Below are 27,521 nucleotides of genomic sequence, written 5' to 3' on the forward strand. Positions count from 1 at the left end.
CCCTGGCTGCAGCTGCCTGCTGCTTGGCTAGGTAAGCCTTGTGCAGCAGCAGCACAAAGTCAGCAGAAAAGGGCCTCACAGTTCGTCTTCGCAGGCTAGGAACCAGAAAGTGGCACCTGGGATTTACTACCTCCTCAGAGTCCCCCCGATCATGGCTGGAGAGAGAACAAGCCGGCGACAAACATGGAGTAGCATCCTAATTCCCCCCCCCCCCCCAGCAGCGCGGGAACAGCCGAATGCAAATCCAAAATGGCTGCTGTTCCCATGCTGATTGGGAAGGATTCAGCACCCTGGTCAGTGGCCAGATGCGAAGGCGGGATAGTAGCAGAGGATGCCCGATGCTATTTTGCTGCAGACGGACGTTCGGATGGGCCCTCCCCTCCCTCAGAACACACGACACAAAGACCGCGACTGCATGGAGCCGCAAGTGCAGCAGGCCAACTCATGGCCCATCACTGAACACTCAGTGACTAAAAGAGAGAAAAAAGCTGTCGCTTAAAACTGAGGAGGGAGCCACTGAAAGATAAGAAAAAACCTAAGAGAAAATAAACCTACCACTTTAAAAGCTGAGGTGGGAGCTGCTCAGCCAGCAGAGCAGAAAACTGCTTTTTTTTTTAAAACTTACTGAAAACTACCCTGAAACAGAATCCTACAAAAAAGCATAGGCTGTCTCAGACAAAAAAAAGCATACCTGGAGCCTGCAGCCGCCTAAGCGGCCTTGTGAAGGGGAGGGATCTGGACCACCAGATTTACACCCCACAGGCAACACGGGTCAAGCACACACAGGAGTCACCAACCCCCAGCCCGCCCGCCTCAACTGGAGAGGGAAGAACCCCTTACGATTAAAAAAAAATAACAACCCCGAGAGGAAGGCTCAAAAGGAAAAACTTCTTAGTTGCAGAATGGCAGGTTTGCATCCATCTGCTGGAGACAGAGAAATACTGAGGAACTGCAGGTAGCACATGTGGTTAAGTAGCAATATCAGTAAAACTTTCTCTGTCTCCATCTGCTGGAAGGAGGAAAAACTGGACTGATCCGGGTACATACAGGGAATGGCTTTTGAAAGTTGCTACCATTTACACATGTAACTCCTTTGAAAATTACCTCCATAGAGATCAAGTTCCTAGCAGCAGGGATAACATGAATAAATACAGAGAAGAGAAGACTGGTGTAAAGTTTACTTAGAAGCATATTAAAGGACAGTGCGCCGCGCTCGGCTTCTTTGCTTTGCTTGGGTTCTCTTTTGACGCTCTGCAAAGTTGCTTCCCAAAGTTTGCTTTAGTGCTGGCAGAATCACTCGTTCACAAATAGGCGCTTGAATCCTAGGTTTGAGGAAAAGAAGAAAGGGGTGAAATATGTGTTCTCTCTAGTATTTAGTTTGTGGAGAAAATCTTGATGGACAAACAGCTGGAATTCCTTTCCAGCTAGTAAATATGGCTTCCAAGGTTATCACCAGATTTGTTAAAGCCTCTGCACCCCTGGAGCTCTGTTCTTTTCTGCAGGTTTCTTCCTGCCCCAATTCCTACCATGAAATACATTATGTACTGTTAATTTTGTAGTCACTCTCTCCACTGAACCAGAAGGAGATCTCTCCTCATTAGGGGCTCCACCTATAAGGAAAGAGAGATGTAAGCAAGTTCATGAGGCCCTCCCCAGCAGTCTGAGTAATGTCCATTATGGGAACCCTATTAACAGTACATAATGAATCTGCTCCTAAGTCTTCCCTTACTCTAGTGGGCAAGTACAGAACTAATGAATCACTGAAGCCTGCAACTTTAAAATGCCTTGCATAAACGTTTATCTCCGAAATTACTTTAATATTTTATAAACCACCTTACTGGGGAAAACTGTCCAAGGCAGTGTACAACCAAACCAGTAAAAATACTGTTAGAAAATCATAAAATTAACAAAACACAAAATTGTCCCTGTGTAATAAAAACCAGAGGTGGAGAGAAGAAGGTGTATGATATAGTCCTGCCTACTGGAAAACTGCTGCTGTCTGACCCAGCTTGTAGTCATTTCTTTAAAAAAGCAAAAGAGCTTTTAAGCAGTTTGGAAGAGATTTTAGGGCACAAAAGAAAATTGGTTCTTACCTGATAATTTTCGTTCCTGTAGTACCAACGGATCAGTCCAGAACTCCTGGATTAATTCATCCCTGCCAGCAGATGGAGACAGATAAAGCCTCGCTGACACTGCTTGAAAACCACTGGTGCCACCTGCAGTAGCTCAGTATTGATCTGTACCAAAGCTGAAAAATAACACTATGTGCAATAACTGACTAAAAACGTCTCAAATAACTTGAAAAAAGTTTATAAGTTTACAACAAAGAACGGAAGTTTGCTGACAAAGTTATAGCTGAGCGGATGACTCTCCCTTCTAACCAGGGTGGGTTCTGGACTGATCCGTTGGTACTAAAGGAACGAAAATTATCAGGTAAGAACTAATTTTCTTTTCCCTGTTCGTACCCGGATCAGTTCAGAACTCCTGGGATGTACCAAAACTTCCTAGAGAGGGTGGGACCTAGAGAGTCCCACTCACAAGACACCTGTAATGCCTTGCAAAAGTATGCAGCGACTTCCAAGTTGCTGCCCTGCAAATTTCCTGCGGAGATACCAACTGCGCCTCAGCCCATGAAGCGGCCTGAGCATGCGTCGAATGAGCTCGCAAACCGTCAGGAACTTGGCGGCCCTTGAGAGTGTATGCTGACCCAATAGCCTCCTTAAGCCACCTGGCAATCGTTGTTTTGGAGGCCTTGGTACCCTTCTTTGACTCGCTCCATAACACAAACAGATGATCCGATCTTCTGAATTCATTAGTAACCTTGAGATAATGAGGCACGGTTCTGAGGACATCTAACATCTTAAGCTCCCGAACATGCTGCGTAGAAGCATCCAAGTCTGCAAACGCTGGGAGCTCAATAGTCTGATTAACATGAAAGGCCAACACTACCTTTGGGACAAATGAAGGAACCGTACGCAACGTAATACCTGAATCAGATATTTGAAGAAATGGATCCCTACACGACAAGGCTTGCAATTCTGAAATCCTTCTAGTGGAACAAATGGCCACCAAGAACACCACCTTGAGAGTCAAATCTTTAAGAGTCGCTCTCCGAATAGGTTCAAATGGAGCATCACAAAATACTCGCAGAACCAGATTAAGGTTCCAGGGAGGGCAAATTTTCCGCACCGGAGGCCTCAAATTCTTAACTCCCCGAAGAAACCGCTGCACGTCTGGGTGAGAAGACAGGAAATAACCCTCAATTTTGTCTTGTAAGCAAGCAAGCACTGCTACCTGCACTTTAAGGGAATTAAAGGCAAGACCCTTAGCTAAACCCTCTTGTAGAAAAGACAAGACGTGAGATATTGAGGCCTGAACCGCAAGAACCCCACAGTTGGAACACCAAGTTTCAAACACTTTCCAGACCCGAACATATGAGAGGGAAGTGGATTGCCGCCGAGCCTATAAATGTGTAGTAATCACCGGTTCTGGGTATCCTCTCCATCGCAAGCAACGCCTCTCAAAAGCCAAGCCGCTAAACAAAAGTGATCTGCCTGATCAGAAAATACGGGACCTTGACGAAGCAGTTCCGAGAGGTGACTCAGGCACAGCAGACCGTCCACCGCTAGATTGACAAGATCGCGAACCACGGTCGTCCTAGCCACTCTGGAGCTACCAGGATCACCTTTCCTGGGTGCTTCTCTATTCTGCACAATATTTTTCCCACCAGCAGCCATGGCGGGAATACATATAGTAAGACTTTCGGAGGCCAAGGCACAACTAGAGCGTCGACTCCCTCGGCCCCGTACTCTCTACTGTGACTGAAGAACCGAGGAGCTTCCACATTGAGCCGAGTCGCCATCAAATCGATGGGACGGCCCACCGTCTGTGGATGAGCCGCATCGCGGACTCTGCCATCTCCCACTCGCCTGGATCCTAAGGTTTGACAACTGAGAAAATCGGCCTGAACGTTGTTGACCCCTGCGATATGAGAGGCTGCTAGCTGAATCAAGTACCTTTCCGCCCATTGAAACAGCTCCCGCGCTCCCATCGTTACCCCTTGACTCTTGGTCCCGCCTTGGCGATTGATGTACGCAACCATTGTGACGTTGTCCGACAGAACTCTGACAGAACGTCCCTGAACGAGGGGAAGAAAGGTTTGAAGTGCCAGCCGTACCGCTCTGGTCTCCAACCGATTGATTGGCCACGAGGCTTCCATCACCGACCAAGTACCCTGGGCCGACTGTCACTTGCAGACCGCTCCCCAACCAGAGAGACTGGCGTCTGTAGTGAGAACCACCCACTCCGGAACCTCTAGGCTGACTCCACGCTGTAGATTGGAAGACTGTAGCCACCATGATAGACTGTTCCGCACTGACGCATCCAGCAAAACCGGTAAATGAAAAAGCCTGTGACAGAGGATTCCATTTGTCCAACAGAGTCCTCTGAAGTGGATGCATATGCGCGAAGGCCCATGGTACCAATGCTAGGGTGGAAGCCATCGAACCCAGAACCTATAGGAAATCTCAGGCTCGTGGAATTTTCAATGCCAATAAACGGCGAATCTGTGACTGAAGTTTGAGCATCCTCTCCTGTGTGAGAAACACCCTGCTTTGGCTCGTGTTGAAACAAGCGCCGAGGTATTCGAGTACTTGGGATGGCTCTAAGTGACTCTTCGTCCGGTTCACCACCCAGCCAAGAGACTCCAACAGGCAAACCACTTTCTGAACTGACACACAGCAACCCTCCAATGACTTTTCCCAAATTAGCCAATCATCGAGATAAGGATGTACCAACACCCCTTCGCGTCGGAGAGCTGCCGCCACCACCACCATCACTTTGGTGAACGTACGTGGAGCCGTTGCCAGCCCGAAAGACAGAGCCTGGAATTGGAAATGTTGACCCAACACCGCGAAATGCAGAAATCGCTGATGCGCTGGATGAATTGGGATATGCAAGTATGCCTCCGTCAGATTTAGGGATGCCAAGAACTCCCGAGAACGGACCGCCGCTATCACCAACCGGAGCGTTTCCATTTGAAAACGTGGGATATGTAAGGACCTGTTGATCGATTTGAGGGCCAAAATGGGGTGAAACGTCCCCTCCTTTTTTGGGACAATGAAATAGATGGAGTAGCGACCCCTGCCCTGCGCAAGGCAGTACCAGAATCACCGCTCCCAAATCGCGCAACGTCTCTCGAACCGCTCGGCGCTTTGTTGGGAACCTGCAAGGGAAGACTAAGAAGAGGTCGGGAACGGAGTGTGCAAATTCTAAAGCGTAACCGTCTCTTATCACAGAGAGTACCCACTGATCCTATTGGATTTTGGTCCACTCCCCGTAAAAATCTGCCAGCCGGCCCCCTATATAGGGAACGGCGGAGTGAACCGGCCTTGCTTCATTAGGAGGACTTGACCGCTGCTGCTCCTCCCGTCGCAGGAGCTCTAAAAGGTTGTCGCCCTCCGCGAAAGCATTGGCCCCAGCCAGAGCCCCACGCTTGCTGAAAAGGCTTTTGGGACTGCGCCCTGAAGCACGATCTGGATTGAAAGGCCTGGCAATTCCTCGGCTTGTCCTCCAGCAGCTTGTGAACCTTTGTCTCACTCAGCTGCTTGATGAGTTGTTCCAGCTGCTCACCAAACAAGAGACGACCCTTGAAAGGCAAAGAGCCTAACAGGGCCTTAGAAGAGACATCAGCCAACCAGTGACGGAGCCAAAGTAACCATCTGGCCGCGAACGCATCTGCTTGATTGGCTGCGGATCTGGATTGGGAGGGCCCAAAAAACCCGGAGCCCCCCCTCCCATCCCCTCCTGCTGAGCCAGGTAAGCCTGGTGCAACAGGAGAATGAAATCTGGGGAAAAGGGATGCACACCTGGAAGCAAATTGGGGATCTGGCCTCCCTCCGGTCTCTGAGGTAAGGGATCTGAAGAACCTGCTCCTCCAGCGAGCCCCTGCACATCGGGGGGCCTGGGATGGACGGGAGAAAGCCTCGAAGGAGAACCCCCTTCTCCCTCCGATAATGGCGGTGAGCGTGAAACCGCATCCAAAATGGCCACCGCTCCCTTCTCGAGGGAGCCGGCAGACCTGGCCGTAGCAGGAGGCTGCAAAACCGGTCTGATCACGGCAGCTGCGCTTTTGCAGAGGCGCCGGCGTTTGCCCCCACCCAGGAGAAGAGAGGGCCCTCCCCCCCCCCCCCCCCCCCCGGAAATACACCCGGAACAGAGGCCCAATTGACTGAGCTGCGCTGGGACTGTCCCACACGTGCAGAACGCCGAGCCGTGAACCATGCTGGTAAGCACAGAAAAAAATTCAAAATTAAAAGTAAAGAAAAGTGCCGAAAAGAAACCCGATCAGGGAATGGGGGGGACAGAGAGAAACACCCCGGAGCCTTACCGTCAGCCGACTTCCTGCTTGTTACAAACTTTTTTTTTTTAAACTTTAAAAGTTAACAAACAAAAAACAGAGCTTCTCTCCCAGAGCTGAAAAGAGCTGTCCAGCTCAACACTGCTGCTGAAATAAAGGGAGAGAAACCTCTGACCAAAAGGAAAAGGCTGCAAGCCGCATGGCCGGCCTTATGAGGGGAGGGATCTGGACCACCAGATTTACACCCCACGGTACAACTTGAACCTCGACCGGTCCACCTCAACTGAGCAGAGAAGGGTTCCTCAAGGAACCAATCCCCCGGGGGGAAGGCTCACCCGCAAAGAAAATCTAAAAGGAAAAAACAGCAAGGGTAAAAAGAAAAGCCCTGCAGGTTAATGCACCAGCCTTCTGCTGGAGACAGATAAATACTGAGCTACTGCAGGTGGCACCAGGGGTTGTCAAGTAGTGTCAGCGAGGCTTTATCTGTCTCCATCTGCTGGCAGGGATGAATTAGCCCAGGAGTTCTGGATTGATCCGGGTACATACACGGAACAGCAGGCTATTTCCTCAGTCAGTCATTCATCTGTGTCTGCCTCTTCTTGATTACACTCATCTCTCACTAGAGAAGCAAATACTGATTAATGCTTTTGGCCTCTTCAGGATACTGAAAGATTTCTCTGGTGAGTGCTATCACTGGTATCTAAAGGCTGCTTCCTCCCAGCTTAGCTGTGCATGTCAGTAGGTCATTTTATGACATAGCCTGCTGGCTAGAAGTCATGCTTATATTTCAGACTGCAGGTCCCATAGGCTGAGACCAACAGTGACATCACAGCTCAATGAGATCAGCCACTCTGACATATAGAGTCCTTACAACTGCTTCGCTTCCTGGCTGCTACTGGTGTCCAAGTTAGAGGTTGAGACCACAGGTAGAACTAGGTTATATATGTCAAGAGGTAAATGGCTGATTTGACTGAATCTGCTTCATAGCTAACAGATCAGGAACTGACCAAAGATATGCCACAATTCCCATTTCATGGCTTTTAAAGGGCCTCATTGCTAGATCTTGCTCCCTGAGTGTTGGTTTGGAAAAGATTCTGATCTTGGGCAGAAGCTGTTTCCTTTCCGTTTACTTACCATTTCTTAAGTGTGTTCTTTTCAGATACTTTTGGGAGCTCAACAACCTCCTGATCCCTATATTAACAAAGATTTAAAGTTAGCTGATTGCCATAGAGCTCTGTATAATAAATAAAATTGCACAGAAGCAGTGCAATCTCTAAAGGCCTTGGAACTGAGACGGTTACAGAACCACACTGTGGCCAGTTCAAGAGCAGATGATCACCTAGGTGCCTGGACTGCAGAGGTGACCACCAGACTTTTTCACTCTTTAATAGCTCGTCCCAGTGGCAGTTCAGTTTTCATGTCATCATACCCCTTTATGAATACATTGATTATAATACAGTTCATAGAACATTCCCCTAACAGGGACAGATGCCCCCCCCCCCCCCCATCCATGCAAAGAATGAAACAAAACTGCCAGAAATTCTTCTGCTCTACTGATAATTTAAAAATGAGCATGAGCAGAAGTTGGCTCTTGTCTGGAAGGGCTGCTGGGAAAAATATGATAAACTGATTATGGTGGTATGTTCTTTCAGTTAGTGCAACTATTACTTCTGTAGTGTACTAAACATACACAATGCTGTACAAATACATAGAAAAGAGAGAGTCCCTGCTTCATGGAACTTACAATCCAGTGAAAACAAATAGGTTTCTTTTCATCTAAAAAGACCAGTCCAGACAAACAGGTTATGCATGCCAACCAGCAAATGGAGACAGAGATCAACTGGCTCACTGATGTCACTCCTATACCTCTGAGCTGAAACCAGTTTGCCAGTATTTTCTGTCTCCAGCGAATGGTAGGTAAGCATCATTCCATAAAGGCGCAGGCTGCTTCGTGGGTGGCATTGTGATTTGTGCTGTGGATTCAGGTCAGAGCTTCTGAAGTGAGCTTCTCCCTCCCTCAGTTAAGTGAGAATCCCTAGCTCTTCTCAGTATGAAAAAGAAGATGAGGTAACTGGGCTCCAGAAGTGAAAGCCTTTGCTCACTCCTTTGTTGAACTGGTGAAGGCCAAGGGACTTCGATTTTGATCTCCCCTCTCTCTTCCCCCATCTCTATATCTCCTTCCTCCTCTTACCCCTTCTTTAACATAAGGAATACTGTATGTTTATGTTTTTGACTGTCCATTTAATAAAGTAAAAAAAAAAAAAAAACAGGCAGTAAGGCAGCATCTGAGGAGCTGCTCAGCAGCGGTGACCATAGAAGTGAAGGAGCATGGTTTACAGCTTCAGGGGACAGTTTTCTTTGCCCAGTGAGAGATGTGTGTTTGGGGGAATTTCAATCTGAGGCTGTGTTTTTGAACAGCTATATGTGGGACCAAGATGGTACCAGCAAAGAGAAACAGGAAAGAGATTGTGTGCTGCATGGCGTGTCACATTAGGAAAGTGCAAGCAGGAACAGCTGTAAAAGTTTGCCAGGAGTGTTCCCTGGCCTGGGGTGAGCTGGCACATCACTAATTTGTGACAGCAGGGCTGTCCGGATTAGCTGAGCCACCTATACACAGGCTGCATGGATTTCTTCCCTGCCTGCTCCGGTGGCCATGTCATGACCGCGAAACACTGAAATGGAGGTCAGCTCCCCCCAACACACACACACTCCCAGCCCTGCATTGAGGTCGGTTTCTCCTGCACTGAATATCTCTTCTTCGGCTTGGGCAGTGATTTCACAGGAAAACTATAAGGGTTTACAAGCTTTTTGCAGGAGGTAAGGCACAGCCCCAGGGACTGTCGCTGTTTCCCTTGGGGCCCCTACGCCTGACCTCTGGACAGGGCACTCGAGTAAGAAGAGGCCCAGGACAGTGTCTGAATAGGAAGTGCCAGGTGAGGATTTGTCTCTCTCTGATAACTTCCATGCTGCATCTCTTTTGTATGAATGAATTAACATCCTTGATTTCTCAATCCCTGTGCACACTCCTGTTCCCAAAGATTATCCTATTGTGCTCAGTTTGAGGAAGTCATGGCGCTTTTCCCCCTGCACCAGGTGGTGCAGGATCTGATTGATTTAGAATGGGTGGCTCTGGAGGCTTATTTTAAGGGGATAATTGCTCTCTGGTCAATCCATTGATCCCCAGGGGAAGGAAAATTTAAATTTTCCCAAGGTTGGATGCCTTGATGTGTTCAATAACACATAAGTGTTAAGGAAGGGGGGCAGCACTTAAGGACACACAGGACCTTTGAGGCTACCAGCATGGCTCTTCAGATATTGACATGTTGCTGTATTGAGGCGAGAGTCACACTGCATCAGCTGCAGGATGCCCAGGAAGAGCTAGGAAAGTAGTTTCTGCTGTTTGAATTGGGGTGGCATATTTGGAGGATGCTGGCTACGATTTGGTGCGGGCCTTGGCCAGAGGAGTGGCATCCATAAGAGCAGCTTGGCAGCTTCTTTGGCCTCACAAATGGTCAGTGGTTCCTTATCTCCAAAACTTGACAAAGCTGCCTTTTAAGGGTCAGCTGTTTTTGGAGAAGATGGCAAAAGCACAGGATGACTCTTCAAGGTCCTGAGACTTGCAGAAGATAGAGCTAAGGCCCCACCAGAGCTAACTCTTCTTGCAGTAGGTATCAAGATCATGAGATTCAGATTGAGCCTCAGTTCTTCAGGACAGAGGTCTAGGCCCTATTCCTTTCAAGCTAAGAAAGCAGGTAAGGACAGGGTGACAGGCTCCAGCTCCTCCAGAGTGGCACAATGAGTACTTGAGGCCCTATCCCCAGTACCAGAGATAGGCAGCTGTCTGTCTCTATTGTATCAATGGCTCCTGGAGATAATTAAAACATGGTTATGCTCTTGAATTCTTCTGTCCTGTTTCTGACACTTTTATGTTTTCTCCTTTTCGCTCACCACGAAAAGAGGTAAAAGCTACTCTGTAGAGACTTCTAGATTTGAAGGCTGAGGTTCCAGTTCTAAAAGACCAGGAAGGGCAAGAACCGCTACTCCATTTGCTTTGTGGTCCTAAAGAAGGAGGGGTTTTTTTCATCTCATCCTGGACCTGAGGAGGATCAGTGACTTCTTGAAGGTGGCTCACTTCAGGATGGCAACCTTAAGATCAGTAATCATGATGGTTCAGAAAGGAGAGTTTCAGACCTCTTTGGACCTAACACAGGCTTATCTTCACATTGCAATCTAGAAAGATCATCAGTGTTTCCTCAGATTTGTGGTGTTAAGTTACCATTTTCAGTTTCAGGTGCTGCCTTTGGGCTAGTGATGGCCCCAAGAACCTTCTCCAATATGATAGTGATGATGGTGGAGGCAGCAATGCTGCATTAGGAAAGGATTTTGGTGCATCCTTATCTGGATCATTAGCTGATTAAGAGCAAAGTCCATTGAGAGTGTTTTGGCTTTTCAGTGAGTGATCCAGTTATTACAGGACTTCGGATCGATTGTAAATTTTTCCAACAGCAGTCTTTAGCCCTCTCAGACTTTGGGTTATCTAGGAGCTTGATTCGATACGAGGATAGGTCGTGTATGTCTAATGGAAGGAGAAATTATGTCTTACCTGTTAATTTCCTTTCCTTTACTTCTGCTACACCAGTCCAGAACCTATAGGTACATCCTCTCATCCAGCGCAAATGGAGGAAGAGTTCTAAAATTTTTTAAAAGATATCACTAGAACATAAGTGATATCATTTAAAACCAAGCTATAATTAACAAAAGAAATATCGTGAAAAAAATAGTAAGTTTAAAATTAAACCTATAGTGCCACAGCCAAAAAGCTGAAAAAAAATTAAATACAAATACAATTCCTGTTTGAAGGAAATCAAGCACAAATGTAACCAACCAAGTAAAATGAAAACACTCAAAATAATCTGATCAGAAGTCTTATCTTCAAATATAAAGGGCGGGGTTCTGGACTGGTGTAGCAGAAGTAAAGGAAAGGAAATTAACAGGTAAGATATAATTTCTCCTTCCTTTACCTTCTGCTCCACTGGCCCTGAACCTATGGGAAATACCAAAACCCATCTAAGGGTGGGTGAATAACAATCCTACTTTCAAGACAGATGAACAAAATTGGCATCTTGTCTAGTGAGAAAATCCAAAATATAATGCTTCGCAAATGTTCCCAAAGAAGTCCTTGTTGCTGCCTTACATATTTCCAATGGACTTACCAAACAGCTTTCAGCCCATGATGAGGCTTGTGCTTGAGTTGAATGGGCTTTAATCATATTAGGAACCATTTTATCTTGTAAGTAAGGTGAAGAGCTAGTATTCTTCAACCACCTAGCTAATGAAGATTTTGAAGCCAATTCTTCCTTGCATGGTCCATAAAAAAAGAACAAAAAACCTTTCAGACTTTCGAAAATCCTTTGTTTTCTCAAGATAAACTTTTAAACATCTTCTGACATCTAATAATCTCCTGTTAAACGCAGGTAGAACAAGATGCTGGTTCAAATGAAAAAGAGATACTACCTTAGGTAAAAATGAAGGAACAGGCCTCAATTACCGAATTCTTAGTAAATCTCAAAAAAGGAGATTGACATGATAAAGCCTGTAATTCTTCTTGCAGAAGTAATTGCCACCAAAAAGACTGTTTTAAGAGTTAAATCCTTAATTGAAGATTCGGCTAAAGGCTCAAAGGGGGAGGTTTAGCTAGAGCTTGCAAAACTAAAGTTAAACTTCACTGAGGAAAAACAGATCTAATCGGAGGATGCAAATGTTTTACCCCACTCAGAAAACGGGCAATATCCCTATGGAAAGTGATCAAATTACCATTAATTTTTCCCCCAAAACATGAAATGGCAGCTAACTGCACTTTCAAAGAGTTTAAGGCTAAATCTTTGTCTAAACCTCATTATAAAAAGACTAGAATATCTTTTATTTGTGTTTTCCATGGAGATAAATTTCTTTCCTTGCAAAAATTCTCAAATATGCACCAAACTCTTATATAAGACAAAGAAGTAGATTTCTTTCTAGCATGTAACGTTGTACTAATTACCGAAGGCGAGTAACCTCTCCTTACTAGCCTTGCCCTTTCAAGTAGCCATGCCGTATGCAAGAATGGTGTTGGATTCTCCATTTCTACAGGACCCTGATGTAGAAGATCTTTGACTTGCGGCAAGAGAAGAAGCTGATCTACTAACAGCCTTCCTAAGTCTGCATACCATGGTGATCTTGGCCAATTGGGGGCTACCAGCACTCTCTCTCTTCCTTAACGCTCAAGCTATTAGAGGCCCGAAGATCGTATCCCTTCCAACCTGGTTGAAAGGGATCTATTGCTTCACTGTTCACCTCTCTGCGACGACTGAAAAACCTGTTTACCTTTTTGTTTTGATTGGAAGCCATGAGATCCCTCATGATGTGGCCCCCATCTCTGTATTATCTACAAATAGGCCTCCTGACATAATTCCCATTCTTCCGGATCTATTAACGTTCTGACTTAGATAATCTACTTGAACATTGACCTGCCCTACTATGTGCTGAGCTGTTAATGAAGCAAATGATTCTCAGCCCACACAAACAAGTGGTCCGTCTCTTCCAGAACACCCTGACTGCGTGTTCCTCCCTGCTTGTTTATACAGGGTGGCCCATGGAAAAGTAGCCTGTCTCCAATGCACTGGATTTGAGGCAGGCTACTTTTCCATGGGCCGCCCTGTATATGCTATCGCTGTTGCATTGTCGCTTAAAACTTTCACTGGCCTTCCCTGAATATAAGGCTGAAAATGCAGTAGAGCCAGTCTGATAGCCCTGGTCTCTAAACGATTTATTGGCCATTGTGACTCGCTTTGATTCTACATTTTCTGAGTATAAAGATTCTTGTAATGAGATCCCCAGCCTAAAAGACTTGCATCTGTAGTCAAAAGCTCCCAAACTGGACTTTCCAAAGGCATCCCCTTTTTTTTAAATTTGGGGTACGAGTCCACCAATTCAGAGACTCCCGAATCTTGTCGGGTAAAGGAAGACACACATGGTAACCCTGAACTTGTAGATTCCATCTGGGAAGCAGCGAAATCTATAGAGGTCTCATTTGGACTCTTGCCCAAGGCACTAACTCTATGGTTGAAGCCATCGACCCTAGAAGCTGAAGATAATGCCAAGCTGTTGGAGCTTGCTGTGCAGAGAACTCTCTCACTTGGGATCAAAGCTTTTAACATCCTTTTCTGTGGAAGGTAAACCATACTACCTGCCAAATCGAACACCGCCCCTAGATGTTCCAACTTCTGAAAAGGCCGTAAATGACTCTCTGAAAAATTAATTATCCAACCTAGACTCTGAAGTAACGAGACTACCTTTTCTATTGAAACTATCGCTTCAGAATAAGATTTGGCCCTTATTAACCAACCGTCCAAATATGGATGAATTAAAATCCCCTTCCTTCTTAAAAAGGCAGCTGCTACCACCATCACCTTTGTAAAGGTTCTTGGCACTAAACCAAAAGGAAGGGCGACAAATTGAAAATGTTGGCCAATTGCAGAAAAACAGACATTTCTGGAATTCTTGTTTCATTGGAATATGAAAAGAGGCTTCTTTCAAATTTGGGATGATAAATCTCTCCCTTACGTACTGAAGCTATGACCGTGCAAAGAGATTCCATATGTTATTATGTTATAATTGTTGTATTTATTTATTGATCATTGATTTTTGTTATGCTTTTCAGTATTATCCACTCTTCCTGTTAATTGTATTCTTCTGTTACTTGTAAGGGCTCCGCCCAAAAGTTTTTTGTTTATGTAAACCGATACGATGTGCGAACGGCTATCGGTATAGAAGAGACTTTAAATAAATAAATAAATAAATAAATAAATAAATATGGAATCGAGGGATATATATATATATATTCTGATTTACCCCTTTTAGATCTAAAATAGGTCTGAAAGAACTGTCCTTTTTTTGGGATCACAAAATAAATTGAATAATACCCCTTTTGATGTTCTGATATTGGAACTGGGCGAATTGCCTGTAATTGAATCAACATGTTTAAAATCTCATGAACTGCAGCAATTTTGTCAGGAGAATGGGCAGGCGAGATTACAAAATGATCCCTTATATTTATTTATTTATATATTTATTTATTTAAAAAGTTTTGTATACCGTCATTCGAAAGGAACATTACAACGGATACAACTATCTGTAACTTTTACTCCAACAGCACATTCTGTCATGCTACAGAGAACCCAAATAAGAAAAGGCCAAAATGTCCAAAACTGACACCTTTTGTTTCAAAGGACAAACGTTTCGGGTACATTCCTGAAAACTACAGAAAGATCCCAAAGCGTCTGTCCTTCGGATCCCCGACTTAACTAATACTTCCTTCTGAGAAGGTTAAAGTGCACCTTAATTCTGGGGCTTAACCCTATTTTATTATGTCTAATATCCATTGATCTGAAATAATGTGGATCCATTCTCCAAGAAAACCCTATAGGCTCCCCTGGAAAATGAATCCTCCTAACTTCATTGTGTATTATTTGATCTGCCAGCGGAGCGGGCCATCTCTCCCCTTGGCTTTCTCGCTCTGCGAAAGGACTGAGATTTTCTTTTATCTGTTGAAGACTGAGGCATAACACGTTTGCCAGGTCTATACTTCTTGGCCTCCAAAAACTGACTATAGCTTCTATAAAGATGAAAACTAGGTTTAACTTTATCCTCAGGTAATTTCCGAGCCTCTTTCAGATAATAGAAGGTCTAGGGGGCACTCCATGAAGTTAGCATGTGGCACATTTAAAACTAATCAGAGAAAGTTCTTTTTCACTCAATGCACAATTAAACTCTGGAATTTGTTGCCAGGGGATGTGGTTAGTGCAGTTAGTGTAGCTGGGTTTAAAAAAGGATTGGAGAAGCTCTTGGAGAAGTTCATTACCTGCTATTAAGCAATCCAATTCTTCTCCAAATAGATATTTACCTCTAAAAGGTAAACGAGAAAGTCTAGCCTTTGATAAAGAATCAGCCAACCAATTTCTTAACCAAAGAAGCCTTCTGGCTCCCACTGAAAGAGCCAAAGATCTAGCTGTAATTCTGATAATGTCATATAAAGCATCAGAAATATATGCCAAGGCTGATTCTAGTTTCACTGAACTAGAAACCTCAGACATCTGCTGATTCCCTGTACATACCAGGATCATTCCAGACGGTGGGTTATGTTCCATGTCCAGCAGATGGAGTCAGAACACAAAATTCCCAGGGGAGGACCCATATAACCACGCCTCCCCTGTAACAGCTCTCAGTAACGTTCTGACTCCAGCAGATGTTAGCAGGGGACCTGTGGTCCCCAGCTTGTTAGCTTAGGGCTACCTCCTCAGGGGGATCAAGTTTAAAAAAAAAAAAAAAGGAAGTTTTAAATTTACAGTTTAGATCACTTTGCTAAGGCTCCTCTTACAGCAGGGGGAGAGCTCTCCGCTGGTGCTGGCTCATCGCTCTCTAGCCTGGTGACTTGCTGACAGGCTGTTGCCTGTTTTCTTTCTTTCTTTTCTCATTTTCCTCACTGAGGGCTCAGTTGGGGTAAGTATTTTTGTTTCATCTTCTTTTTCAGCAGAAGACTGCACTTTTTTGGACTCCATTCGGCTCTCTGAGGTGAAAGTCGGTAGCACCGGCCTCTCCCTCCTGACCCAGGTTTTCCCCCCTCCCTTTTGGGGAGCGACCGACGTCCCGACCTGCGGCCCCGCGAAGCACCATTCCCCGGGGCCGCCTGCTGTCGGGAGGGTAATTCCCCGTCAGTTCTTCTTCAGGTCGGTGGGGGACCGCGGCAAGCGTCCGTTGCCGGGTCGGCGCTCATTTTAGGCTCGAGCCACCTGTAGAGCCTCCCCCCCTCTCTCCCTGCGGCGATGCAGTCCGCGGCGCCTTGTGAGGGCTCCGACAGGGCCGGATTATTTTCTGAAGAGGGTCTGTGCTCAGGCTGTTTCCCCGAGGGGGAATGTGCGCTAGCTACTAACAAGGATGTTCAAGCTGCAGACCGCGTGGGAAGGACGCGCCAGGCCCCGTTCCCTCTCAACGCGGGAACGGCGGCCATTTTGTTGCAAGATTCTGATGCCGCGCTTTCTGAGGAGGACACGGATAATCCGTTCCCCACTTCTAGGCCCGTTTTGGACCCTTACTCTGAGTCTAATCCTGGTAGGCAGAGGGGGGATCCCCCGGTGGGTGACCCCTCAGGATGCCAGGCCTTTTCCCCTGAATTCATAGTCCTGATGCACAGGGCTTTTCTTCAGAGCAGAGACACGACCTTCGGGACCTGGGGACCCTCTCCCCCCAAGATACCATGTCCTACCCCCCTCCTGGGTGGGACCCTCCCTCAGGCTTGTTCCCCTTTAGTAGGCGGGGGAGCGGGGACATCTCGTGGCTCTACCGGGACACCATCGATAATACAGATTTCGTCGGGGGAAGGACAATCCCAGGACCCTGACGTGGACGACCCCACCTTGGCGGCCCAGGTGGAGGGCGACAAACCTAGGGTCCTCCGCATCTTCCAAGCGGCGGAGTTAGATGACCTCATTCCCTACATCCTCCAGGAAATGGATATTGATCCCCCTCCGGAACCGGTGGGGCCTGACCCGGCTCTCAAGAAGGGGGACCCCCTCCTAGCAGGACTGCGGCCTCTAGCCAAGTCTTTTCCCACTCATCACAAGATCTTGCAGTTGATCACTCGGGAATGGGATTCCCCGGAGGCCAACCTTAGGGTCGGTAGAGCCATGGAAAAATTGTATCCTCTGCTGGCCGATTTTTTGGAAATTCTCAAAGTTCCCGCCGTAGATTCTGCGGTATCAGCAGTCACAAAGCATACCACTATTCCTGTCACTGGAGGGATGGCGTTGAAGGATATGCAGGATCGGAAGCTGGAGGTTTACCTCAAGCATATCTTTGAGGTATCGGCCTTCGGGATGCGGGCGGCTATCTGCAGTTCCCTCGCACAGCGAGCGGGTCTTCGGTGGGTGCAGCAGCTTCTCACCTCCCAGTCTTTACCAGACGCTGAGGCTCACCAGGCGGACAGACTGGAAGCCGTGGTTGCCTATGGAGCGGATGTTTTATATGATCTTTTAAGGGTCCTAGCCCGAACCATGGTGGCGGCGGTCTCAGCGCGTCAGCTCCTTTGGCTTCGCAATTGGTCGGCTGATGCCTCTTCTAAGACACGTTTGGGGTCCCTTCCTTTTAAGGGTAGGTATCATTTGGTGAAGACTTGGATCAGATCATCAAGTCCCTTAATGAGAACGCGGTGCACAAGTTGCCCGAAGATCGACCCCGTTCGTCAAGATCATATAATTACTCCAGAAACCGTTATCGTAACCAGCGGAGAGCGCGTCCTCAGAGGCAACAGCCACCTCGGGCTCCCTCTTCTCGTTCGCACTCCTGGAACCGGCCCTTTCGTGGGCGCCGCCAGGGTAAGGAAGCGCAGGGTGCTGGTACATCCACTAAATCTGCCCAATGATGCCAGACGGACCCGCGAGGTGGTCCCTCGACTGGGGGGTCGCCTTGCTCTCTTCTACGAAGAGTGGGTCCAAATCACATCGGATCAATGGGTTCTGGATATTCTAAGACGCGGTTACGCTTTGGATTTTGTTTGCGCTCCTCGGGACCGGTTCCTGTTTTCCCCTTGCGGGTCCTTAATCAAACAGGGAGCCGTGCGGCAGACCCTCGATTGTCTCCTTCAATTGGGGGCCATAGTGCCGGTGCCAGCCGCCGAACTGGGCCGGGGGCATTATTCAATCTACTTTGTGGTTCCCAAGAAGGAAGGTACTTTTCGTCCTATCCTGGACCTCAAGCAGGTCAACCGGTCCCTCAGAGTCCCTCATTTCCGCATGGAGACACTCCGTTCAGTGTTAGCGGCAGTTCATCCGGGAGAATTCTTGGCTTCGTTGGATCTCACGGAGGCGTATCTCCACATACCAATTTGTCAAGCTCATCAGCGTTACCTACGCTTCAAAATTTTGGGTCAACACTTCCAATTTCGCGCTCTTCCCTTTGGCCTGGCCACAGCTCCACGGGTTTTCACGAAGATCATGGTGGTAGTGGCGGCAACCTTGCGCAAGGAAGGCATCCTTGTGCATCCTTACCTAGACAATTGGCTCATCCGTGTAAAGTCACGAGCGCAGTGTATCCTCGCAGTCAACAGAGTGGTACAACTTCTCCAATCTCTGGGATGGATTGTCAACTTCACCAAGAGCAGCCTGGTCCCGTCCCAGTCGTTGGATTTTCTGGGAGCTCACTTCGACACCAAGAATGCCAGGGTTTTTCTGCATCCGGACAGAGCTTATTCTCTGCGTCAGCAGATTCAAGGATTTATGGCGCTCGAGACGCCCACTGCCTGGGACTACTTGCAGGTACTGGGGACCAAGGCCTCGACCATCGATCTGGTTCCTTGGGCATTTGCGCATCTGAGGCCTCTGCAGAGATCCCTACTCTCCCGGTGGCAGCCGGTGTCGAGAGATTTCCAGGCAATCCTTCCGATTCCGAGAGGAACCTTCATCAGTCTCCATTGGTGGCTGGAACCGCGGCACCTAGCTCAGGGGGTGTCGCTGGAGGACCCGGATTGGGTGATTATCACCACGGACGCCAGCCTCACAGGCTGGGGAGCGGTCTGTCGGGACAGCTCAATCCAGGGTCGATGGATGGAGGAACAGTCGAAGTGGCCCATCAACCGCTTGGAGACCAGGGCGGTCCGTCTGGCGTTACAGGGTTTCTTCCCCATAGTACGCCATCAAGCAATCAGGGTGCTATCGGACAATGCGACTACAGTGGCATACATCAATCGCCAGGGAGGCACGAGAAGTCGGTTGGTCTCTCTGGAAACCGACAAATTGATGGAGTGGGCAGAGCTTCACCTCCAACGACTAGCGGCCTCGCATATAGCGGGAGTGGACAACATACAGGCGGACTTTCTCAGCCGACAAAACTTGGATCCCGGAGAATGGGAGCTCTCGCAGCAGGCGATGCGGATAATAGTACGGCGATGGGGGGACACCGCACTTAGACCTAATGGCAACCGCCGGAAATGCAAAGGCCGCCCGCTTCTTCAGCCGCAGGCGGGAGCGCGGCGCCGAGGGCGTGGACGCGCTGGTCCTGCCCTGGCCGCGCCACTGTCTCCTATATGTTTTCCCACCGTGGCCCCTCGTGGGCAAGGTCATCCTCAGGATAGAGGCACACCAAGGGCCGGTGATCCTTGTGGCGCCAGAGTGGCCCCGACGACCGTGGTTCGCGGATCTGCGCAATTTGTCGGTGGAGGGTCCCCTTCGTCTCGGTCAGCTGCCATGTCTTCTACGCCAGGGACCAATATTTTTCAAGGAGGCAGATCGCTTCTGTCTTGCGGCCTGGCTTTTGAGAGGCGTCAGTTGAGGAGGCGCGGTTATCAGGAGCCGGTTATTTCAACGCTACTGAAAGCACGTAAGATGTCCACCTCTGTTACCTATGTTCGAGTCTGGAAGGTCTTTGAGGATTGGTGTGGAGCGAATGACATTCTTCCCATGCAGGCCTCAGTGCCACAAGTCCTTTCCTTCTTGCAGGCAGGTTTGGATTTGGGTCTTGCTTACAATTCTCTTCAGGTTCAGGTGGCGGCCTTGGGGGCTTTTCTTCGCAGTGGAAATAAGGAGTTTCTGTCCTCGCATCCGGACGTCTCCCGTTTCCTTAAAGGAGTGAAACACTTGAAGCCTCCGATTTGCCCACCTTGTCCGTCGTGGAATCTGAATCTGGTGCTCCGAGTCCTCTGTGGTTCGCCGTTCGAACCTCTAAGCTCAGCTACCATCAAGGACGTCACTCTCAAGACCATTTTTCTCGTGGCAATCAGTTCAGCAAGACGTATTTCCGAGCTGCAGGCCCTATCCTGTCGTGAACCATACCTTCGTTTCACGCCTGAAGGGGTTTCGCTGAGGACGGTTCCTTCTTTTCTCCCTAAACTGGTTTTGGCATTCCACCTCAACCAATCGGTGGAATTACCATCTTTTGCCTCTTCTGAGTCTGGAGACCTGCGTAGACTGGATGTACGGCGGTCTCTGATACGCTATCTGGAGGTGACTAATGATTTTCGGCTCTCCGATCATCTGTTTATCCTCTGGTCCGGACCTCGGAAGGGTTGCATGGCCTCCAAACAATCTATAGCGTGATGGTTGAAGGGAGCAATCATAGCGGCGTACCTTGGCATAGGTAAGTCCCCTCCGCTGGTTGTCAAGGCTCATTCTCTTTGAGCCCAGGCGACATCTTGGGCGGAGAGCTCCTCCGTCTCCACTCAGGAGATTTGTAGGGCGGCCACCTGGAAGTTGATCCATACTTTTGCGAGACATTTTCGCCTGGACGTCTGTGCTCCGTCGGGCGGTCAGCTTGGAGACAAGGTAATACGAGCAGGGCTGTCTGCGGCCCACCCGTGATGGGAAAGCTTTGGTACATCCCACCGTCTGGAATGATCCTGGTATGTACAGGGAAAAGAAAATTATTCCTTACCTGCTAATTTTCGTTTCTGTAATACCATGGATCATTCCAGACACCCTCCCTTGGTTTGGGGGTTTGCTTGTGGGACATCCCTGCCTACCTGTCTTAACAATCTTTTATTCAGTATTTCGAATACTGCGCGTCTTTTTTGTTCACGCACTGCTGTTCGCAAGTTCACTGTTCAGAATTTAGTTGCTGTTTATTTGGACAGTGGTTATTTCAATTCCTTCTTTGATTACTTGATCCCTCTGTTTTTAGTCTCTCTCTTTTGGGCTTTGTTAGTCTAGTTACTGAGAGCTGTTACAGGGGAGGCGTGGTTATATGGGTCCTCCCCTGGGAATTTTGTGTTCTGACTCCATCTGCTGGACATGGAACATAACCCACCATCTGGAATGATCCATGGTATTACAGGAACGAAAATTAGCAGGTAAGGAATAATTTTCTTATCCATCAAAGTAGAGATCTAGCAACATAACTTGCAAAAACTGATCCCTGCAGAACCAAAGAACCTGAAGTGAAGAGATTCTTAAGTACTGCCTCTAACTTTCTATCCTGAGCATCACGAAGGAAAGCACCTCCTTCCACAGGAATAGTATTCTTCCTAGCAACAGCAGCAACTGTCGCAACCACCTTAGGCTGTTGAAAAAGACAATCCAATACCTTAGAGGGCAATGGGTACAATTTATTAAAAATTCTCAGGCATCTATAACCAGCCTCTGGAGAATCCCACTCAGCCATAATCATAGCCTCAATTTCTGGATGGAGCGGAAAAGTAGAGGTAGATCTGCGAGTGCCCCCTAAGGATTGGATCCCAGCCTGGAGCCTCTTCAAATTTATGCTCCTCGAGACTAAAAGCAGCATTAACCTGCAATAGTAAAGTAGACATTTCCTCCTTATGGCACAGTCTGATTTGTTCTCCATCATCTTCTGCTGAATTAATCTCACCTTCCTCTAAAGATTCAACAATGCTTCCTGCTTTCTCATCCTCCATCCTAAAATGAAGAGAGTCCAGATCTACAGAAATAGATTCTGACTCATCAGGATCTGTTCTTTTTCTTTTCTGAGATCTAAAAACCTCAGCAGACAAATCACTATGGCCAGGCTCAGAAAGATGACTCCCCTGAAAGACATGAAAAGCTTGATGTAAAAACTTAAAAAATTCAGGAGAAAATACTCCAGCACTAGTTCCAGGGGATTTCTGCTTCGAATCAGACAAAAAATCAAGACCAGGAAGTAATTTGAGAGGGCCCTAGCTTAAAACAGAACCTCCCCATGTCGATGACACTCCCGGCGTGTCAATCAAAATGGCCGACACATCCAAGGCAGCCGTTAGAATGGCTGCTGCTGATGGCTCCCCCGAAACCAAAGCTGCCTTAGACAAGGGCTTTTGCTTAACAACCACCTCAATCACCTTCTTTGCTGACGCCGAAGTTCTCAACTCTGGCTTTTCAGCTTTACTGCGGCACAGAAAGCATAAGGATCCTTCAGTGGAATGGCGCTTTGCCCCACAACCGCTGCAATGACGGACCTTCTCCGATATAGGGGGAAAAAAAACACCACTCAACTCTCAGCTGTGACAGGCACAGGAATTCTCTGCTGAAAAGCAGGAAATCCAATCTAAATCCCCAAAATTGGCCGATTTAGAGAGTAGAGACTACACTTCCTTACTGTGCCAAACAGCAAGGAGTAAAAGCAAGTTTGCTTACCATAAACGGTGTTTTACGTAGATAGCAGATGAATTAGCCATGCTGTCTGGGTACGTCCTCCGTGCCACTAGGTGGCAGAGCTCTCTAAGATCACCCAAAGTCTTTAGATGAGGTGTTCCCTCCTGCCTGTCACTGTGCCTGCTCGAGGCTCCTCAGTCCGTGTCAAAGCAAGACAATATGCAACATTCTAAGAGGCTTTGATAGCGGTAAACACTATATTCTAATAATGCTCGACCTATCGGCAGCCTTCGACACAGTTAATCACAAAATACTACTAAACAGACTAGAAGAAATCGGACTACAAGGCAAAACATTAAACTGGTTCAGCTCATATCTAAAAAACAGGTTTTTCCAAGTTCAGATCAATAACACATCAGAAAAAATCAACCTCAAAACAGGGGTTCCGCAGGGATCAGCCCTGTCTGCGACCCTTTTTAACATATACATGCTGCCATTATGCCACTTACTGGCAGGACTAGGAATTATACATTACATTTATGCTGACGATATCCAACTAATTCTACCTATAGATGACACAATAGAGAAAACATTAAATCTAGCTAACATGTACCTAAGCATTATAAAACAACTACTGACACAAATGGAACTTGTTATTAATATTGATAAAACAGAATTTCTACACCTAGAACGGAAAAATACTGAAATCAGCCAAACCTCAATAATCCTCAAAGACAACCAGAAAATTGAACTAGCTGGAAAAGTACATAACCTTGGAATAATAATGGACCCTGAAATCAATCTAAAACAGCACATATCACTAAAAGTAAAGGAAGGATACGCAAAACTCATGGTACTCAGAAAACTAAAACCACTACTAACTCAAAATGATTTCCGAACAATTCTACAGGCACTAATTTTCTCCAGCACAGATTACTGTAATGCCCTGCTGCTAGGACTACCAAATACTACGTTAAGACCACTTCAAATACTTCAGAACACAGCAGCTAGAATACTAACCGGAAAAAGGAGGAGGGACCAGATAACCGAAACCCTAGCGGAACTACATTGGTTACCGATTGAACACAGAATTAAATACAAAACCCTATGTACCATCCATAAACTAATTCATGATGAGAAATCAGACTGGCTAAACACAGCATTACGGGTACACGTCCCACACAGAAATCTTCGATCAGCAAATAAAGCACTCCTAACCATCCCCTCAGTTAAAACAGCAAGACTAACCCAAGTGAGGGAAAGGGCCTTATCATTAGCAGGACCCACAATTTGGAACACAATGCCTCCAGAGATCAGATTACAAAGTGATCTCAAGGCATTTAAGAAAAGTTTAAAAACATGGCTTTTTAAACAGGCATTTTACAAGGAGACGGGAGAATAGAAATTATTCAGGAATAAGCAGATAAGCACCGACACACAGTACTTAGGACAACACAGTAGAGTAGTCTATGAACCCCACATCACAACTAGCATATTGATAACACTATGTATGATAAATGTACCCGTAAAAGTACTTTCAGTACACTCTGTCATGACCCACTTCTCTAAAAATTATTTTGTCTAATGATATATTGTAACCGAACTTTTGACGGCACCTGTTAGAATGTACTATAGTACACTTTTACCTGCATTAAATATGTGCCTACATGTAAACCGTTGCGATGGTATATAACTTAGCGACGGTATAGAAAAGATTTTAAATAAATAAATAAATGCTGGAACTGCCGGGGAGGCGAGAGGGTCAGCATGGCTAATTCATCTGCTATCTACGGAAAACACTGTTTACGGTAAGTAAACTTGCTTTTTCCCCATAGATAAGCAGCTGAATTAGCCATGCTGTCTGGGAGTCCCCAGCTGAAGAATTGAGCGTAGTAGACATATTGTCATTTGTATGTCAGTATCGCTCAATACAGAATAGGAGGCAGACAGTTCTGAAGTGATTGAATTAATTAAGTGTTCTTTTGGAGAATTATCCGCCCCATTTTTGTGTCATCCCCGCCTGTTTATCCAAGCAGTAGTGGGATGCAAAGGTGTGAAGTGAAGACCATGTGGCTGCTTTGCAGATATCTAAGAGAGACACATCATGAAAGTGAGCAACGGAAGCAGCCATGGCACGAATTTGGTGTGCTTTGGGTGTGGTAGATAATGATTCCGAACGCTTTTGGTAATAGAAACATATGCAGTTGGTAAGCCAGGAAGATAATGTTCTTTTTGAAACTGGAAGACCTGGCGCGTTTGGATTAAATGAGAGGAAAAGTTGTGAAGGTCTGGTAGGAGATTGAGTGTGTTGTTTATAATATTCAAGAGCATGTTTACAGTCTAAGGAACGAAGACACTGCTCACTGTCGTTTGCGTGCGGTTTAGGATGAAAGATCGGTAGTGTTACAGTTTGGTTCAAATGAAAGGTAGAAACTACCTTAGGTAGAAAGTTAGGGTGTGTACGTAGTATACCTTTGTCATGGTAGAACTCCAAGTAAGGAGAATAGTGAACTAGTGCCTTAAGTTCACTGATTCTTCGTGTGGAAGTGAGGGTGATTAAGAACAGCACTTTCCAAGAAAGGTATCTAGTATGGCAGCTGGTGCATTGGTTCAAAGGATGGTAGCATAAGTTGCTCCAAAACTGGATTAACATCCCAAGGCACTGGGGGTTTCTTGATTGGAGGTCATAAATGCAGAACGCCTTTCATAAATCAGGAAACCAGAGCATGACATGCTATAGATTCTCCATTGAGAGGAGTGTGATACGCTGAAATTGCACTGAGATGAACACGTAAGGAAGCGGTGGCCAAACCTTGCGTATAAAGTACTTGGTCGCCGCATCTCAAAAAGATATAATTGTGATGGAGAAGGTACAGAGAAGGGCGACCAAAATGATAAAGAGAATGGAATAGCTCCCCTATGAGGAAAGACTAAAGAGGTTAGGACTTTTCAGCTTGAAGAAGAGACGGCTGAGGGGGGATATGATAGAGGTATTTAAAATCATGAGAGGTCTAGAACGGGTAGATGTGAATCGGTTTTTTACTCTTTCGGATAATAGAAAGACTATGGGGCACTCCATGAAGTTAGCATGTGGCACATTTAAAACTAATCGGTGAAAGTTCTTTTTCACTCAACACACAATTAAACTCTGGAATTTGTTGCCAGAAGATGTGGTTAGTGCAGTTAGTATAGCTGTGTTTAAAAAAGGATTGGATAAGTTCTTGGACGAGAAGTCCATTACCTGCTATTAATTAAGTTGACTTAGATAATAACCACCGCTATTACTAGCAACGGTAACATGGAATAGACTTAGTTTTTGGGTACTTGCCAGGTTCTTATGGCCTGGATTGGCCACTGTTGGAAACAGGATGCTGGGCTTGATGGACCCTTGGTCTGACCCAGTACGGCATGTTCTTATGAGGTAAGTCAATAGCCTTTCAGGTGGGCATGTGAGTGGGTCAATGTCCACAGAGGAACACCATGTGGCATAACGGTTCTACTTATGTTGATAGTTCAGACGGGTGGATAGTTTCCTTGATGCTACTAAAATATCTTGTAGCTGTGGAGATATGTTTAGGTTTTGGAACGTGAGCCGTTCAATCTCCATGCCGTGAGATTCAAGGATGCGTGGAATAGATGGAAAAGAGAACCCTTTGTTGGGTGAGAAGAGTGGGGGCGTTCCCCAGAGGAATTGGTATTGCAGATTGATAGCTGGAGTAGGTAAGAGTACCATGGTTGATGCGACCATGCTGGCGCAATCAGAATTAGATTCACTTTGTCCTCGATGATATCAGGGGAATTGGGGGAAATGTGTACAGCAGATCTTGAGACCAATCCAGTAGGAATGCATCCTGTATCTTCATCGTCTGAGCAAAAGAGGGGAACTTTGCTGTTGCGTTCTGTTGCAAAAAGATCTATTTGGGGAAGATCCCAAATAGAAAATATCCGGGCGGCCACGTGTTGGTCTAGTTCCCATTCGTGTGGGTAAAAACCTCTGCTGAACTTGTCCGCTTTGGAATTGTTGATTCCGGAATATATGTGGCTTGAAAGGAGATTCCTCTGCTGTTTCTCAGCAGAGGTTCCATGAACCGGACCCTCCTTGCTTGTTTACGTAAAACATTGCCACTTGGTTGTCGGTATGGATCATGATGACATGTTGTCTTATCTTGTGTGTTTGATGGCTCGTAGTTCCAGGAGATTGATGTGGTAAGTGTGTTCCTGGAACGACCATAATCCTTGAATTTGTAGGTTGGCCATATGGGCTCCCCATCCTGTGGGGTAGGCATCTGTGGTAAGAATCAATTGATGTCGAGGAGGCCTTAGTGGTGAGCCTTCTGTCAATGCTGGCGGGCGAATCCACCAGTGAAGGTCCGTTTTCATGCTGTTGGTTGGTCTCACTTGGGTGGACAAAGGACTTCAGAATTGAGACCATTGGTGTTTTAAACCCCATTGGAGGCGACAGATGTGTGAAGTCTCATGTTCGGGACTACATATGTACATGCTGCCATATGACCTAGGACAGTCAAGACTTGGCGGGCAGAGGTAGTCGCAAGATTTAGTAAATGTTGGGCTAGAGAAGTAAGTTCTATTGCCCGGGTTGAGTAAAAAAGCTTTGTCTTTAATGCTGTTTATGGATGCCCCTATGAAGTCCAGAGTCTGGGTTATTTGAAGATGAGATTTTTAGTAATTTATCAGAAGACCCAGACTGTCTAGGCAATTGATTGTTTGAGTTAAACTGTTTCGGAGGAGACAGGGAGTTGGGGCTAATAGTAGCCAATCGTACAGATAAGGAAATATTTGAATCCCCTGACAACGGAGGTGTGCCACCACTAACGTTAGGCATTTCGTAAATACTCTGGGAGCAGATGAGAGACCGAAGGGAAGGACTTTGTATTGAAAATGTCTGTTTCCTATCTGAAAGCATAGGTAATTCCAACATTTGGGATGCATTGGGATATGAGCATACACATCCTTTAAATCTATGGAGCACATCCAATCCATAGGTTGTAGGAATGGAAGAACTGATTTGAGAGAGGTCATTTTGAATTTTTCTT

General features: G+C 46.5%; 1 protein-coding gene across 6 annotated transcripts in view; it reads right to left on the minus strand.

The window, feature by feature from the left end:
- Positions 1–1,161: 1,161 nt before the first annotated feature.
- LOC115100948 overlaps positions 1,162–27,521 on the minus strand; it is a 152,615-nt gene continuing 126,255 nt past the window's right edge. For 5 of the 6 annotated variants that reach the window (XM_029620063.1, XM_029620067.1, XM_029620065.1 and 2 more), the window contains 2 exons: positions 7,493–7,549; positions 1,162–1,322 (listed from right to left, as the gene is read on the minus strand). In XM_029620063.1, the coding sequence (XP_029475923.1) occupies positions 1,193–1,322; positions 7,493–7,549 (187 nt within the window). In that variant the 3' untranslated portion in view covers positions 1,162–1,192. The remainder of the gene's footprint in view (positions 1,323–7,492; positions 7,550–27,521) is intronic. The other variant, XR_003859222.1, reaches the window with a different exon arrangement.

This window comes from Rhinatrema bivittatum, chromosome 11, assembly GCF_901001135.1.
Source record: "Rhinatrema bivittatum chromosome 11, aRhiBiv1.1, whole genome shotgun sequence".
Lineage (NCBI taxonomy): Eukaryota > Metazoa > Chordata > Amphibia > Gymnophiona > Rhinatrematidae > Rhinatrema > Rhinatrema bivittatum.